The 19,301-nt window shown below is 32.9% G+C and overlaps 1 protein-coding gene across 9 annotated transcripts in view; it reads right to left on the bottom strand.

Moving 5' to 3' along the window:
- The window catches only part of LOC108740221 (protein kinase shaggy), a 40,368-nt gene extending 22,005 nt beyond the window's left edge, over window positions 1–18,363 (bottom strand). For 2 of the 9 annotated variants that reach the window (XM_025973965.1, XM_025973963.1), the window contains exon 1: window positions 17,964–18,362. In XM_025973965.1, the coding sequence (XP_025829750.1) occupies window positions 17,964–18,048 (85 nt within the window). In that variant the 5' untranslated portion in view covers window positions 18,049–18,362. Of the gene's footprint in view, window positions 1–859; window positions 1,346–5,200; window positions 5,273–6,141; window positions 7,165–8,483; window positions 8,850–17,963 lie in introns of those variants that run through there. The other 7 variants (XM_025973958.1, XM_025973957.1, XM_025973956.1 and 4 more) reach the window with 7 other exon arrangements.
- Window positions 18,364–19,301: the final 938 nt, after the last annotated feature.

A 19,301-nucleotide genomic window follows, 5' to 3' on the forward strand; every position in this document is an offset into this window, starting at 1 on the left:
CAGTCTCTCAGTTATTGCCTAGGTGTTTTTATGGATCTCTCACAGTCTCTGTATGAGAGACTCGAACGATAAAATTGTTAATTCAGAGATTCGAGTCTCTCACAGAGAGACTGAATGAATAAAACTGAAAAACTGAGAGACTCGAGTCTCTCGTAGAAAGACTAGGATCTCTGAAATATGTTGACCTTAGAAAATTTTAACCATGTCTATCGAGACACCACTTATTGATAGATTCGAGTCTCTCGTTCAGAGACGCTAAACAGTTTTTTTGACAGTCTCTCTCAGCGACACCAGAGAGACTCGATGAGAGACGGAGACTAGTCTCGCTTTCAGAGACTCTGAGAGACTGAACATTTTTATTTCGAGTCCTTCAACATCTTGAAAATACTTTCATCACACACCAGCCAATCATATTATACGTCAAGTACATATGATGAGAAATATATCATCAATTGATACGGGCAAGGATATGTCAGGTGTTTGCGTTAATTTTGTTTGCACTAGATAAGAGTGAAAATAGTGAAACATTAGCTTTTTATTTACTTTCGTAGAGTATATTAAGTACTATTTTAATCCTTGATCCTTCTTGCGGCATCTGAGCTTAACATAAATGCCAGATTATAATTTAACACAATAATTATTTGAAACAACACTGAGTCAAAATAAATGATAAATTCAGGTAGTTTTGTCAGTAATTGCTGTTGACATCTTCGGCGGAGTGGATACTGACTGAAGATGTACATCCTAATCTTCGCAGTATCCAATGAAGATGTCAGTCAACAGCTGGATTCTATTATGGATTCCGGCTGTGAAAGCCTATGTTCTAATAAAACACTAAAACCACTAAATAGCAACTTACTATTAAAAGACTTGGTCAATTTCCTTAAGTAAGCCACGATGCGTGAGTAGGTTGAATTGTGATTCAATTTATCCTTAATGTCCTTAGTCTTTTCCTTCACTGCGTCAGACGATAAATTCACTTTTTTGTTATCACACCTTCCCGACACTAATTTGTTATGTTTTTTATCCGATTTAGTCACATTTTCGCACTTCTGCGAATACCGTCTACTACCTTTGTAATCCTCGGAATCCTCGTCAACTTTTTGAGATACATTACAATCATATTTACATTCTGAAACTTTAGGACCGTCGTTGTCAACGTCTTTATTATCACAAGGCTGTTCTTTCGCAGTAATCGAGTCCGTTTCTTTTGTATCCGTAATAATAAGGTCCTCTGTCAACGACATTTTAGAAATAGTTGGACTACCAGCCGACCGCGGAGACATTGAAATTTTTGTCTAATAGACTTATAACAGCTGCTGTGTACAAAACAACTGATCCAACACTTCGACAAATATAGCATGGCATAAAACAATATCATTTTAGAAAAAACATAATCGCATTAAGATTTTTAATCGAAAAGCTAACCAGTTAATTAATAAAATTGACATCAACATGTTGTCTCATATATAACCAACAACAAACAAAATTTTAAGATACGTTTTTTAAATAATACATAGAATGGCAAAAATTCACAAATAATTAAAAAAGTTGGGGCACTTTCCGATTGGCTAGACTAGGATTTTTGGCGATTCACACTGAAAATTAAAAATCGCGTTCCCAAAAGAAAAACCTTAAGATCGGTTTAAGATTTTGCTAATGTACTCAGTGGATAATAAATGACAGGATTTTTATCGATACCCTCACCAAGGATGTGAGATATCAATTAAAAACTTACGCTGATTGTGAGAGAAACCCCTACTTTGATAAATTACACCTTGGTCCATTGATTGCTTAGGATCATGACAGGGAATGTGATAAAAATTTGAAACTAACAGGAACTCCACTCAAAATAGCTAGAATTTTGAGGGGGTGCACATAGGGTCCTAAGTCGATAGCCACACTACTTCTTGTGGGCCCAGCGACATTCCCCCTGGGACAAGGAAGGGGCATATAACGCCTTGCCGCATTTGCCCATCATCAGGAAAGCCGCATGTAGCCCCCGCAGGGAACAATTATTACTACCCCATTAAAAATTTTTGTAAAAATGAACTTTATTATTAATGAAAAAAATTCAATATACACATACATCAGTTATTTGTAAAATTTGTTTGCTTTTAAGTAAGATTGTGTTATTGGGCTCTTTTGTAGTCAATAAGTCACTTGATGCGTCTGGTTTCAGTTCTTATAAAAGCATTAGGAAATACAGTTGTTGGTTGGTTGCAAATGTAAAAGATTTCATTGAAACGACGACATAATTGAGCAAGGGAATTATTATTTATACGTTTTTTCATTTTACCGAAAGTATTTTCAATCGGATTTGCCTCATCGAGCCCCCATAAGGTAGATTTAATTAAAGTTTATATATGTGATAGGTTTGCCCCTTAAGACCCATATGAAAAACCCATAAGGAAATCCTCATTTTAGTATCACCATTTTTTTGGTGGAATTTTCATGAGGAATCTACGGGAAAATCCTTATATCGGTATGCCCCTTATTAGCCACATGAGGTCCACACGCTACATGGGGCATGCCCTTTATAAATCCTAGTCGAGATGATGATAATCCAACTGCTTTTTGAACTAATAAGATACAGGCCCATATAAACAAATTAAAAATACACATGACGACGATTTTTTTTGTTGTTAGTTATATTTTTCCATACTGTATTTTCCGAAGATGTATTACATTACGGTAGCACTAAAATCATTTTTTTATTTAGCTCTGGTGCACCTTAATAACTATACGATTTTGTCTCCACAAGGGATGCTTTAAACGTTTGTATAGTGACATCCGAAATACGATTGATGAGTGTACCTAAATCAAGTGCAGATGTCTTATCTGCTCTCTCTTATCTGTATTTACATATTTTTAATGTTCAGGTAGTATTTTTTCTTTCGTAAGTATCACACTTATTTATAGAAAATGTTTAACTTTAATATCGATTACGTATTATCAAATTAAACTTAATTTATAAATAAGTGTAATATGTATACCTGCACAATAGGAAATACTAGGTATTATAGCAGGTAGTTGACGTTGATTTTCTTGACTGATTCAAAACAAAATCTGATAGTATTCTATTCAAATTTTCAAGGCTTTTTCTCGAGTTTCCCGACACATATGACTAATGCGACAATAGTGAGAAAAATCGTGCCTTGCGATGTTATCAAAATGTTTGCAAAACAAGAAAAACTTTAAAAATATTCACAACGAGATCCGCAGGATAAAGGATAATAGTTAGGAGGTAGGGTTGCCAACTGTACTATAACATATATAGTATAAACTGTTGAAGAAATATATATGTAATACGCAAAAATACTATATTTTGAATACCTAAATCTAACGAATTCTTCATTTTAAAAATTTATGAACGCGCCCTTATGATGAATGAAATTAATGGCAACAGTATAGTTCAAATCTGAAACCAAAAAGTAAAATTCCCCACAGAAAGTTATGAAATTCAAAAGAATTTTTTGCTATTTATTGATAAATATTTACACTTATCTTAATAAATGGTTTGATTTTAGTTAAAGCAATTGGCTATACAAAATCCAAAATTTAAATTTAAAACCAGTCAATGAACAATACTAGAAATTCTAAATTTACAAGAAAATTGAGTATGGAAATTACTCTGAAATAACAATTTTACATGTTTTGCAAAAGTAAAGGATTATAGTAAGTCTACTGACAAAACTACAAGCCAAAAATGGCAGTATATTTTAAAAAAGTATTAAAGATTAAAGTAATATCATTCTCGTCAATTTTCGACATTCACAGAAAGGATATTTTCGGTTATGAATTCGAAATTGTGAGTAATATCTCATTAATACAAAATGAGCTTTTAGTTTAAAAATTGAATTGTACACAAAAAAATGTTAAAAAATGCAAGAAATGCAAAGAAATATAGTTTTAATAAAAATAAATAAATAAAAGACATATCGTTGTCTTTTTTTTACTTTTTCCATAAAATACTATATTTTTTATAGCTAATTTTGGAAAATAGTACATTTCGTCGAAGAAAAGTTGACAACCTTGTTTGGGGGTGTAATTATAGAAAAAGAAGACATTGTGAAGGTAGATAAATTATTAAGATACCTCACAAAGAGAGAATAGTTTGAATAAACTTTAATTAAATTTAACATTGGTGCGTCACATGTGAAAATATACCATATACCCACACAAAGTACACCATGCGTCATTCTTTTGCATCTACGTGCATTCGTAAAAGAAAATAATAATTTACGTATTTTGAATAGCAATTTTGCAGTCCATAACATAAATTACATTAAACAAGCTACAAAATTCAATGAATTTTGTAAGCAATTACAATGAAATGACCTATTGTTCTCTTTATTTACAATTCTTATTGAAATCGAATCATAATGCCATTGACGTCATTACTGTTAACCATTAATTTATTTGAAATCAGGAAATGCTGCGAACTATACGGCAGAGCCAAGTAAAATACGTGACTGATTAAGAGGTCAACAAATCTGTTTTATTTTTCAATCTGATCGTAAATGTACGTTTATTTCACATTGATTCCAATCACAACTTCAGCTTATGTGCGGTTTCGTATGAAACGTTAAAGAACGCATACAAAACCTGTTTCTTTTAAAGGAAATTCAGGAAGTTAAAAATGCAAAAAAGAAAAACGTTTTGACAATTTTCCTTTGAAAAACTATTGCTCTTATTGTTAGAGCAACTAACATCTAACTAAATTAACAATACAAGCTGTAAAAGCAAAATGCAAGAGATATCTATAATAACCAGCAAACAGAACATAAAACGCGTTACAAATTGATGATTTGACGAATGAAAAATTATTGTGTGCTATAGTATCTACTTTATTTGAACGCATATCTTTATTACAAGTAGGTACTCGGTACTCATCGTTAGTCATTATAAAGATATCGCAAGTTAACTAGATACTGTTGTATGTTTTTCAACACATTAACTACAAATTAACAAATTAAAAACCCAACCGAATAACATTAACTCATTCTCAATCTTTTATTCGCAAGAATTTGAATTTTAATTAATCGTTAATCAAGTGAATACAAACTGCACATTAAATTTTGTTGATTATTTGTCAATCATCTGACTATCGGATTAAATCAATTGTATGATCGACGATCACATGATAAAGAAAACTTATAGGTACGTTTTGCTAAATGATTAAAAATTAAACAAATACCTTTAGTTTTTCCAGTAATTGCGAAAGTTTGCTTAATTGCCTGTTGGCTAAAAACTATTTCGTCTTTATTACCTGTAATAAGTAAATACGTTTAGAGCAATCTTAAAATACTTCAATTGCATCACGAATTTATTTTTAAACGAATTAATCGTTCAAAAACCATGAACAGGAATCATTTTAGAATCATGATGTGATTGTTTTAAACAAAAGCTTATTACGTAGTAAGGGAAGAAAGTACACCCTGGCAGAAGGCGAGGGGGTGCTGTATTTTACTCCCCAGGGGTGTACATAATTTTTATCACACTTCTTCCCCGAAAGTACGATTTTTCATAATTTATTACAGATTAGACGTTAATATAAATTCCCAGGAATAGTTTTATTTTTAACTATGAAAACATCATTGTGTTTCAAATATATCTATTATGTTTTCGTATTTTTTTTTTTTAATGGTAACACTCAAGTGATCGTGAAATCTAAAGCATGTACCACGTACAATATTAACAATCAATTTTCAGGCTCGATTTTTAGCTTTATACAAAATAAATTGTAGGAACTACATGGTGTTATTTTGTTTATTATCACACCATTTATAATCAATTAAGCTTTTCTCATTTTCCATAACCAGATTTCAGCACGGTACTTTATTTATGTCTTTCTTTTCCTTTAATTTATTGTATTTTTTATATTTTTACTTATAAATTAACTGGTAATTGAAGTATCAACGCAAATATATCGAAGAACTTTAAGATATGCAGGCCTTAATTAGTTGAAAATATGTTAAATGTTAACCCATTTATGCCTGTTTACAGTGACATTTAAAAATGACAAAAATGATCCCTGTTTTGCGGTTCAAACGAAATTTAATTGGCCAGACTAATAATAATTTTATATGACGTTATGTCAACGATCAGATATATAAATTAAAATGAATTAAAACTTACTTGAATATTTTACTTTATCAACAAATACATAACTGAAATAATTGGGATCGTAAACTTGCATCACTTACTACAATGGCAATAGATATTACTATGAATTTAGAACCGTCTACATTTAAAGACGTAATAACCTAGACTTTTCGACTTTTCAATGACATTTTAGATAAATGAACTCGATATTAAATGTAAAGTGTAATGAACATTGATAGGAGCGATTATACATTTTAATTTGAATCTTTAATAAAACTCCTGGCGATGGCACAACAGCCGAAACGCGCATATAGAATGAATAAATTCAAGAAGGCGAAAATGGTAAGTTCCTAGGAGGGGGACTGAAAAATTATTTTAGAGTAAAAATCGGCAGGTTGATGGTAAAATCCTTTCCTAATAAGGAAAGGAAATGTTGGGCTCTTGTTCCTAAAATCGGGAAATTCAGACTCGGAGGGGAATGCCGTAATTCTTCCCTTGGCGTGTAATCATAATATACCTATCATTAAAGGAAAACCGGTAATTTCTTCAACGATCAATCTAGGTAGGTATATTTCTGTTTCAAAAGGATCAAAATCACGATCTGTAGTAATATTAAAAAAAAAAAAACCGATAGACTGTTAAATAAAAATTAATAATTTGTTTACATGTATCGTTTTTTACAAGCTACATAGGCCCACATTACTCGATTGCATTTTCTATTGTTTTTGCTTTTTAATTTCATTCAGTAGGAGTACACTTCATCCTTCAAATTGACCTGCCAATAAAAATACGTCAACGGTAACTTTTTTGAAGCGCACAGGTATTACTGCTACACCTGATCAATAACACATTCGAAATTGTCATGGTTTTTGAATGAGATATTATTGTATCTAAAAAAGTATCCTTAAGTCTCCTAAAGTTGATATGCAGTTGATAGAAGGACGTGAATAATTTCATAATAAAGTTACTGTTTAATCGATTACCAATATCTTAATATGGTAGTCGCATATTAGATTTGAAAGATTTATGCTAATTTTCTTAAATTGTGAGATGCTAAATTATTCATAAAAAATTTATAGTTGACAATATACAAAATTAATTAAGGTAATCTGGTAAAATAAATAAAAAAACGCGTGAACTTTGCCATTTAATAAAAAATAAATTAATAATTATTGATAAACAAGGCTTAAATTTTGTATCTTTTAAATTCATCGTTCTACTGGCTTTTTAATCATAAGAAAATTAAGAAAATACAATAGAAAATAAGCGTCCCATTTCGCTTGTTTTTAAACTTTTTCCACAAAACTTTATCGCGTGTAAGATTTAAATTTTCTTAGTTTGTGTTAAAAACCATATTATTATTATCATATGAATTAATTAATTAAAGATTCAACAACAGGATGTTATCCATATTTACAAAAACAACAAAGCGTACATTTACCTGTTGTGTACCCATTTCTTTAGAAGCACCTAAATAAAATTCTTGTTCACGTAAGACAGCATCGTCAAAACACGATAATATTATTGGAAACATTAAATATGTTGTACTTACTTCTTTGTTTATTGGAATGGTTTCAGCATATACGATTTTCCGCAAAACATGCTAATTAACATTGTAATAAATAAACAATAATGAGAAAAAAGATAACAGTACGCAATTAAACAAAAGATTGTTAACATACAAACAATATACGTTCCGATCTCTATGACTAATTAGGTACTACAACTCTTTTTCTTTTTAAAGAAGAAATATTTTCGATTTCAAATTAATATTTAACGAGATGCCGTGCTTTATTAGAGGCAATGGCAAACATAATCAGTAAATGAGGAGAGACAGCCTTGGAAATACATATTACAGCACTAAAGATTATTGCTATGTATCTACATTCGAATGTTTCGTTTCGATATTGGGCAAAACTTCCTATCAACTGAAAAAAAATTGTAGAAGGATTCCTGATAAAAGATATGTCACTCTTCAAACAGCGATCACATTGGTGTTTAATTAAACATTTTTTTACGTTTTATGTGACAAAACGAATAAAATAATTCTAACTATTATTATAGAGTTTGTTACGCTTTCACGCCTTAACTACTTAACCGATGATCATGAAATTTTGTACACACATTGTCAGGGGTACGGGAAAGGACATAAGATACCTTTTATCCAGAAAAAAATACTGTTCCCGAGGGATAGAAAAAAAATAGTTTTATGTGGTTATCAGTGATCTTTGACAAGTATTTAGGACATCAACCCGAGCGAAGCCGCGAATGAAACCTAGTATGTACGACTTGGCAGGAATTAGTAGATTGTACGTCTGCTAAATGGAGACAAAATCGCGACAGTTAATAAGTGCACAGAGCATTCAACTACTCACAAGTATATTTACCCGACAAAACCAAAATAGCAAAGTTTGAGGAATAAAAGCAGCCAAAAACCCACTCGCCGCTATTTATTAAACGCAAAAAACACAAACAGGTGTAGATTTTTCTTATTACTACCTAGTAAAAGTTGCGATCACAATCGAATAACGTGCAGTAGTAAAAAAATCACATTATCGCACAGCACACCAAGGGCACTTTTAAATAAAATACACACAGATGAATAATCGAACAATTACGGTGGTGGCCTTTTCATTAATTCAAACATTAACAACACACAAGTGTGAATGTCTATAATAAGAGTCGTCACTTAAAATCCGGCACTTTCGAACGAAGGTTTGTGTGAAACTGCTCCGCTCGACATTCCGACTGTACGCCAGAGCCGAGTGGAAAGATAAGACCTCCAATAACACATACATAATGCATGTATATTACGAACCTTTGCTATTTACACATACGAACCAATAAAAATTTTTATGAAAGTACAATACTCGAATATAAACATATTAAAAGATAAACAAAGACAAACATTAAACAGAACAGAGCATTCGCAAAAATATACTAACCTATGTGCAAAGCCTGCGGTTTATCCTTTTATGACACATGCACAATATTAACACAAGAATTGTAATTATAATATTCCTATTTTGCAAAGAAATACAGGAGCACATTTATTAAGACCATTTTTACCTTTTTTAGATAGTACCGAGATCCATTTCTCTCATAAAGTAATAGTGTATTTATGCAACAAGGGTAGAAAGTACGAAATTCACCTTGGGTGTCAATTTCCACCCGAGCCGAAGACAAGGGTGACAAACTCCCGGCAAGAAGGGCGTACTTTCTTCTCTAGGCCCGTGGTAATTTTCACCCGGGATGGAATGTTGACTTTTGTCGCTAAAGAATTTTCAGTTACATTTACATTTATTAAGAAGAAATCAAATGAAAATCGCTGTAACCAAGTCATCATCATGAGGTCGTCAGCCCTAAGACTGGTTGGACACATACCTCCATCCACTCTTTCCTATCCTGAGCTAAACTTCGCATTTCCCTAAAACTAGAACAGCCCACATCCTTGACTATTTGCGAAGAGTAATCTAATCTAGGTCTACCTCTACCCCTCCTAACTCCTGTTTCTGCCTCTAATATGTCTCTGACTAGACCTTCATGCCTGAGAAGGTGTCCTTATAAACTTCCATAGAGTCCTCTGTTCTCCTATTCTTTCCAATACCTCTTCATTTCTAACCTTTTCTACCCACGATATCCACATCATCCGCCTGTAACACCACATTTCGAACGCTTCTAACCCTTTCTTTTCCGCCGCGCCCACTGTTACATGTTTCGCACCCGTACAATATCGTGCTCCAAACATACACCTTTAACAACCTTTTTCGAATTTCTAAATTAACCGTTCGCGAGCATAGAAGTGACTTCCTTTTATTGAACTCCTTCCATCCTGACTTATCTGACTTCCTAGGTATCTAGAATCAGCCACTTCTTCTAATTTTTCGTCTCCTGTCTTTATATTCGCTCTTTCCCTACTTCTTATTCCCTTGCATACCAGTATTTTAGTTTTACTGTCAGTACCGCTTCCATTTTATTTAAAGCTATCTCTAGGTCCTTACTAGATGGTAATACTGCTATATGTAACCAAGTGTAAAAAGAAAAAGTACCTTTATAGGTAATTCATTTTTTATATACTTTTTCGTACTTTTGATTTGCACTTTAAGCTTTATTGAATTTGACAAAGTAGTAAAAGCTTTCGCGACCACTTGATGAACTGGTGCTGTCTTGATTCGGGTTTAAAGGTCCACATCCAGCATCAGAGATGGAAGAAGACCTCTAAAGAAGGTCGCTACTCGTGATAGCGAAACGTTAGGAAGCAAATTCCACCGATGATAACCTTTAGACCTGAATAATGACAGCACCAGTTTATTGAATTTGTTTTACTTTTCGTACATTGTGTTTGTTAATAAATCTTGAGTTGAGGGCTTTAAATAGTAACTAAATAATTATACATTTTCCTTTGATAAAAAGGGAAGACCCGATTTCTCAAAATATGCAGCTACTAACAACTGGGGGTACACAAATAAGTACTCAAATATTAGTCTGAATTCTGAATAACCACCACGTTAATTTGTTCATTTTTTCAAATTGTACGTAAGCAGATGGTTATGGTACTTTACTCAAGAATAAATACCTAAATACGTGTTTTGGTAAATAAAATCAGTATGTTAACAAGTTTATGTGTATTAATAATTATTGCCTGTACCACGAACAGTCACGAGACGGTAATGATTAAGCAAGTGATATTTTGTTAAAGATAAGATGACACAGTTTTTAACACATTTCTTAAATCAACAGTAGTAATATCAAAAATAAATAATAATAATCAATTAAGTTGTCAAAGTACATATTATTGAAGAACCGAGGGATATTTAACATGGGTACTTTATATACATTTAATGTCAAAATCAATTTGCAAAATTAAAGGGGCATTTAGATATTTAATTTAAGTAGATGTAAAACTAAAAATATTTGGACGATTTTCACAGTTTCCTTATTAACCCTGATCGTAAATGTAGTACATTATTTCGCCTTATTAGGCCTTCTTCAGGGGTGTATTCTACTAATTGTTTATGTTTTACCGATTTTTTCTTAAGTAGAACATCTCGTAATGTTTATAGTTACGAGTTTTAATAAAAATCTGTGAAATTAGCCAAGTGTCTATAGTTATATATGCTATACAAATACCTATTTTTTCAATGTCATTTAATTTATAACATTTAATAGCAAATCGGAAGTACTTACGAGGGTGGATTGATAAGTTTCCGGCCTAACCAAGAGATGACGCCACTAGGCCTACCTTGAGGTGACATTCTATAGTACCATCCTTGGATAGCTTGTAGCTATAGTTTCAGCCCGATCTCCTTGCTAGTGTAGGTTTGACAGCACGCTGAACAAGACGCCTCTGTGGTTTTCGTAAAAATGGAAAAGCAGGAAAATCGTGCTGTCATCAAATACTTTTATTTGAAGGGGTTAACGCCGAAGGAAATTAAAAAAGAGATGGACTCAACACTGGGGACATCCTCCCCGTCATATTCAACCGTTAAGCAGTGGGTTTCCGAGTTTAAAAAGGGTCGTGTGAGCACCTCTGATGGGCCTCGCTCAGGACGCCCCGTTGAGGTCACAACTCCAGATATGATCGAAAAAATTCATCAAATAGTGCTGGGAGACCGCAGATTGAAAGTGCGTGAGATAGCTGAGACCTGTAAGATGTCATATGAACGTGTGCAACATATTTTGCACCAACATTTGCATATGGAAAAGCTCTGTGCAAGATGGGTGCCGCGTTTGCTAACAGTCGACCAAAAATTGATTCGAAAAAACATTTCTACCGCAAATTTGTCATTGTATAAGCGTAATCCAAGCGAATTTTTGCGTCGATTCGTAACCGTTGACGAAACGTGGGTCCACCACTACACTCCTGAAACCAAAGAACAGTCTAAACAGTGGATTGGACCAGGGGAACCAACTCCAAAGAAGGCAAAAACAATTTTTTCGGCGAACAAGGTTATGGCTACTGTTTTTTGGGATGCAAGAGGTATTATATACATTGATTACCTTGCAAAGGGTAATACTATCACTGGTCAATACTACGCAGACTTATTGCAACGTTTGAGCCACGAGGTGAAAATTAAACGACCTCATCTGGCGAAGAAAAAAATCTTGTTTCATCACGATAACGCACCAGCGCACACGTCAATCGTTGCGACGGCTAAAATCAACGATCTAAAGTTTGAATTGATGCCGCACCCTCCTTACTCTCCAGACCTAGCCCCGAGTGACTATTTTCTGTTCCCTAATCTCAAAAAATGGCTTGGCGGTAAGAGATTTGCGGACAATGAAGAAGTAATCGAAGCTGTAAATGGTTATTTTGAGGAGCTTGACGAATCAGTCTATAGAGATGGCATTAATAGACTGGAACACCGCTATGAGAAATGTATCAGCCTTGGAGGAGATTATGTTGAGAAATAAAAAAAAAAAATTTTTAAAAACCTTGTTTTTCTTGGTCAGGCCGGAAACTTATCAATCCACCCTCGTATTAGTGCTACAAAGGTCGCAAGTATATTACGTATACCAAATTGAAGGTTTGGGTGTTCTACGTTAATTAATAATAAGAAAGAGTTCTGAACGACACGAACTTTGAAACATAATTATAAAATATAAACATCGTATTTCACGCATCAAATACTATAAAGATAAGATAACCGACAAATACGTAACCTGTATGGTTATGTGCTGCAAAATAGTTTGAAATAGCAATAATAGCTAGAAGGACCAGTTGTTTAGTGCGAAGTCACATTATATTACGATTTCTTCAACAAATTACAATTACAGAAAACAATTGAACAAATTCAGATGTTTTTTTCGATTATTTCTGTATGCATTAACCGATAGGATACGTATTATAAAAATATGTTTTTTTCAAAATATTGTTTCAATTTATTGATAAGACTATACTTAAGCGCAAGCAACGACTATTAGCAAAACAAACGTCAATTTACACGTTTATTATGCTGACACGACAAAGCTATATTTCTTATTTCTGAAACGTACTATAGTTTGAAGCTAATTATTCGCTAATTTGTTATCAAATCCAAAAATTTGTCGCTCCAGAAAATAGACGACATACTAACTTGACATCAAAATGACACCACACATAGCATTATCTCAAAATAGAAATGGCTTAATAGAAAATACTGTAATGACCATAATTTGTCCCAGAAAGAATGCTTTTACTTTTATTCATTTTCTCGCGAGTCCAGCTTCGATTTTTTCGCGCCTTCTACTACAACTTGTCCAGCAAGGGGCAATTGGAAAGACGTCAAACTGATGCTACACATAGTTTGTGTATCTCGAAGTAAAACATCATAGAAAAATGCTGTAAGAACTACAATTTATCGATGAAAAATGGTACCATCGTCGATTTTATAGACTAAAGTCCAATTGACCAGCGAAAAATCATTCAACGAGAAGTTGTAGGCCTTACAATATTTTTCTATTTCAAGATACAGTATATGAGAGTCAACCTGACAGATCTCCAATTGGTTTTTGTTGATCAAGTTGAAGCTCGATTCGCGATAAAATGGAAAAAAATACCATCTTGCAGCGACAAATGTGGACCTTAAATTTTCCTTTTCTTCATAATTTCTACTTGGAGATTATCTAATTCGCACGTCGTATATTTGTCAGTAACAGAGTGCAGAGACAAATTTTTGGATTTAACAACAAATTAGCGGCAAATTATGCTGGACAGGGAACATTGACGGACCAATTGTAAATGTAAAACTTTATCGATTCAGGAGTTATTGTATAGTTTGAGTTCAGTAGAAGGATAAGCGCTTACAACTCCTACAAAATAATTTTACACTGCATAATGAGTTGGTTCAAGGGCCCCACGTGACCCACATCTGATTTTAAATTCGGATCATCGACTGTATAAAAAGCAAGGACCTATATCTCTCTTTTGGAAGGTTGATTACTATACGTAAATGACGACGACAAATACAATGATTTTCGTATGTCGTTGCTCCGCCTTTTGTTAATCTCGAAGAATTCTGCGCATCTACAATAATTTTTAAAACAGATCTGTGTCACATGTTCTCTCACTTGACACAAGAAAACTTGCTTACGACGTTTCCTATTAATTTTATCTCGAAAACTAATTAATTATTTTAAGGAAATGACGCAATCGGATCGCTTAATTCCACTATTTTGCTGGAAAGTGAATTATATAAACTAATTCACAAAAGCTTAACAAACAATCCGCGCAACTTTAAATTAATAATTAGATGAAAAGTACTACTTACTCTCGAGGACTTTTCTCACTACTCTTCTGTTTTTGGTTAGTCCTCTCATCGTCAGTTCTCATTTTGATTTATTAAATAAACAAACACACACACATAATAAGACAAAACCAATTTAAAAAAAACTTCCAAAAACCTGAACTGATGCTGCCCTGATTCGGGTCTAAAGGTCGTCATTGATTTGACTTGCTTCCTAACGTTTCGCCAGCACGAATGGTGACTTCTTCAGAGGTTCTTCCACATCCAGCATCGGAAGTCTTTAGACACGAATCAGGATAGCATCAGTTCACCTATCGGCCGCGAAAGCCTTTACCGATTTTTGAAAAATCTTTTGATAAAAATGCATATCATAATTACGATTACAGTCGTACTCAAAATTAATAGGTATTAAGTAACTAACAAAAATTGTTTTTTAAAAGTCCTTGGAAATGTACTTCAGAATTAATTATTTTTACTCTGAAAAGTGTTTCAACAAAACAACAAAAATCAGATTCATAAAAAATATAGCCAGTTGCACGACCCAAAAGTATTAAAACATATGTTTTCCAGATAAAAAGCGTAACAATTTATTAGAGATTTTGCATGTTACAAACAAAACATGCTTGCAACTCAGTCACACCAATCAAACGGAAACTTCTTAATGTTTCTGACGCAAACGAGAAAACTTTATTATAGATAAGAGTTCTTGTATGACTCCTATAACTACTTAATTACTGACTAATTTTCAAAAATTAGTTTAAACAACTTTATGCAAATTGACCATACTTATCCAATTATTCGTACATGTACATGTCAAATTTGTATTAAACATGTGTTGTTATTACCTACCGAAAAAAATGAAATAAAGTACACCTTTGATATCCATCTCTACCCCTTATTATTTTCGCTAAAATTGCCTTTACCTACACCTTCTTTGGATAAATATTTCTAATTAAGTTCGGTAGGAAATCGACACCCCCAAAACTATAAATTATGAATTTTATTGATCTGTACTCAAGCTCCAAGAGTCGTTTAAATTAAAATTTTAACCGTAAAATAATTTGTCAGCAGGTCTGAAGGTTAGTTATAGGGTGCTAAACTCCTCAATATTAAATTACTGATTTTCAGTGGATGTTTTTCTTGTCCCACAATAATCTCTTTTATCCTAGCTTTTGGAATCATTTAAGATAGGATTATGCCTATGAGATAATTTGTCGGCGGGTCTGAGGGTTATTTAGAGGGTGCCAAGCCCTCCAATATTAAATTATTACTTTCCAGTAGAAGTGTTTCTTGTCCCACAATTGTTTTTTGGATCTAAGCTCAAACAGTCATTTAAATTAAGATTAAAACCGTGAAATAATTTGTCAGAGGGTCTGAAAGTTAATTATAGGGTGTTTAACTGTTTAAATTTGGAAATAATTTTTTAAAGCCAGTTTCAGAGGAATACTGCCCCAACACTGCATGGTCTCAAGCTACCCCAGGAAGCAATGAATCAGTAACTTTTCCAAAAACAAAGAAGTGTGCGGAAAAACTGTCATTTACTTCTTTGTTTACACAAATACCAATCTTAATAAAGTTTGTAACCTTCCCGGTCAAAAACCGAAAAGTAATTGGCAAACAACCAATACTTTTTGCTTTGTGGGTACATGAGCTACCACTGACACAAAACGTTTAGGAGCAGGCAAGTGACTGTAATTAGCTAGATATGACGTCAAATCATACAGTCTTATTTCTGAGTTACTAACAAAATTTGATATTATTTTGAACAAAAACAATGATGACGTCTTTTCACGAGTTTTCAACGTATATTTCTTCTTGCATTACTATGTAAGCTTAAAGAAAGAGAAAATACGTGACTGTTAGTTCTACATGAAAATCGATAAATACAATAATTTATTTAAACCATTCTCTGGTAGGGAGGCACTATTAATGTTTCCCAAAATAGACATTATGACACAATTAGTAAGGGCAATAACTTACAAACACTAAACTTCAATTAGGAGAAAGTAACAAGTCTGTACTTCACTCCACTGTATGTACCTACACACGTTATGGTATTGAAATTTATTATTATGAATATCACAGTTTTAAAAGGGTTTATATTTATTAATGAAAAGTAGGTTTTTAATTGTTTACTACAGGTATTATATCAAACCCTGTCATGTTGCACATTTTAACTACTGCGATTTTTTAATAAAGACAAAATAGGATAACACAAAAGAGCAAGCACGTTCTAACAAGACATTAATAAACAATTATCTAGCATTATTTAAATAAGTGTCCTTATGTCTATTTCGAGAACAAGCTAGTTATAGTTTAACTTCTTATGTCATGCAAAGCTAGCCATTTTTCAAGGCAATTATTGCTATTATAAAAATACTTCACCAAAATATCTATTATATGATTTTATTAACATGAAAGCAATCTTTTGAGTAAATAATACTAAAAAAGAAAAATTTGAATTCTCAACTGCAATATTAAAAACTTTTCTGTTATCTATTTTGGCATGGTTCAAACTAATGTAAGAAAACGATTCATTAACTGGGATTATTATTCTACCAAACTTGCACACCTAAATCATGATTAGTAGGTACATTAATTAATTAAAACATTAATTGGAAAATGTGGTGATGCTGATGTTTTTCTTGTTGCTAACGAAAAGCTAATGCCTATATGTATAGTCCTAACTTAGCATGTGAGCATTCTTCAGTTCTAGTACCTATTTTAGGAACATTATGTTTAGGTTCGTTGGACTTATTTTAAGAACTAATTAAGGCATCCCATGAATTCATTTATTCGATCTTAAAAAGTGCTTACTTATAGGTACGTTTCACTATTTTCCACAAACTAAATACTTAAATCAATTTTAGTTGTTAAATACTTCCATTGGCACATTTGAAAATATCTCTAACAAATATAAGCTACTTTTAACGTTTTATATCTTTAAAATAGGTTTAAACAATTGCAAATAATAATATCAAGGGGGCAAATAGCAAATGGGTATAAGAGTGGGGCCCAAATTAACAAATATTATATGGGTACCTTTTTATTATAGGTAGGTACCTATTTTAAGTCACGAACTCTCAAAAATTAACATACTGTTGAAGAAACTCAGAAACATTTTAAGTAGCAAAGGCCAAAGTACATATGTACTACAATTTTTTATCATGGTACTACAAACACCCATACTTTTTATAACTGTGGTACAAAGAAAATGGATAAGTGGGTGGAGATAGCGGAACCTGGCGCTACCATTGCAGGGGGGCTACAGTGCTGTAGGATGATTAACAAAACCCATACCAGATGTTACAATTGTGTTTTTTGGGTCAAATTGGGACAAGAAAATCGCAAATGGAAACAAAGGTGTACCTTATGTTATACATAAAATCACTTCCATGACGTTGACGACAAGAGTTACCCGAACGGTTTACGAGAAGAAGACGATCGATGCCAGCTGCTATTACTCTTGGAAACAACCTCTGAAGGTTTGACTTTGACAAGTAACAAACGAATACCGTTCAATAGACATTTGACGCAGCCATGTTGAACACAGCAAGAGGCTACGATCGGAGAACGCTATTGCAACGTCATTGACTCAACGACGTAGTGAATTGTAACATAGGTACTTACTGCTAATTTTCATGCCTCCCAGGGGAGGATTGAGTTGCTGCTTGTTGCCCTCTGCAAACGACGTCGTCCTAGGGCGTCCACTCATGTCTATCTTCTATATGTGGAGAGTTTGACGCTAGCGAACTTCATAGATTTATCACATTTCTTGCGACACCCTTTTCACGAGCAACCGAGCGAAGATGGCTCAGTCTCACCGTCACGCACTTTAAACTACCATTTAAAGAACAAATTAAAGTTACCGACATACACGTTATTGCCACACACTTGAAATCAATGCCTGAAATTCCGTTTTCATTGTAAAAGATGTTTAATTTCAATCGTTTGCCACAGGCTTCACCTCACCATTAATTTTGAGATGCTTCAGACATTGACCCGCTCGGCTACCCTCGGAGCCAGCCTAGTAGAACTCTCACTTATCGACTATTCCGTTCTTTAAATTACCGACAACCATCCAATAACCGTGACGTTCTGCCATCTACCATCCTAACTCCGAAGTTTTTGAAAGCGGCATTTTCAAAAAGTTACGCACTTTTTAACTTACTTCTTAATCTAAGTGAAAATAAATAATCTTATTACAAATAAATTTATGTTTTCTTAGAAATGATTTTAAAAGGTGCAATTCGTTAGTATTATAAATAATGATAAATGACAATCAAATAAAACAAAAAGAATAACGAATTTTCACTTTATCTAATTACTTTTGTTTTATTGTTATCAAAGACTATTCTAAATAGTATTAATCCATGTAGAAAAACAGTTTGTGTGTTAGTAAAAGCACTCAGTTCAAATTAATGGGGTTGGTAATTATACAATTTTTTTGGTTTATTTCATTCGATATAGGAAATAAAAAAACCTTAACCATTTTGGAAGTGCCATTTGCATGTGTGCTTTAGGAAATAATAAAAATTTAAGTTTTCCAAAAAATATATTGTTAATTCCTACATTCTACAAAACAATTATTTGATTAATACGGTGGAATTATTGGGCAGGAATAAAAACGCTACTTACTTAACAAATTGGTATTAACTTAGAATGTAGTAATTACATAAAATATAATAAATAATGAAATAGAATAACTTTGGCTACAATAGCGTGATTTAGGAAAGTTTTTAAAGCTCTTGGAGCTGAAAGTAGAAGACAGGAGTAAAAAATATGACTATAAAAAATGACTTAAGTCTTACACATAAAATACATACTAGAACAGGATAATTATAAATAATAAAAGCAATAAAACAAAATGAGTAAAAATTAACTACTTATGTAAAGTAAAAAAAGTAAAATAATTGGAGAAAAACAAAGAAAATACATTTCTTGCGCTTATGTACTAAGTTCAAATAA

Source organism: Agrilus planipennis, unplaced genomic scaffold, assembly GCF_000699045.2.
Source record: "Agrilus planipennis isolate EAB-ADULT unplaced genomic scaffold, Apla_2.0 scaffold158, whole genome shotgun sequence".
Lineage (NCBI taxonomy): Eukaryota > Metazoa > Arthropoda > Insecta > Coleoptera > Buprestidae > Agrilus > Agrilus planipennis.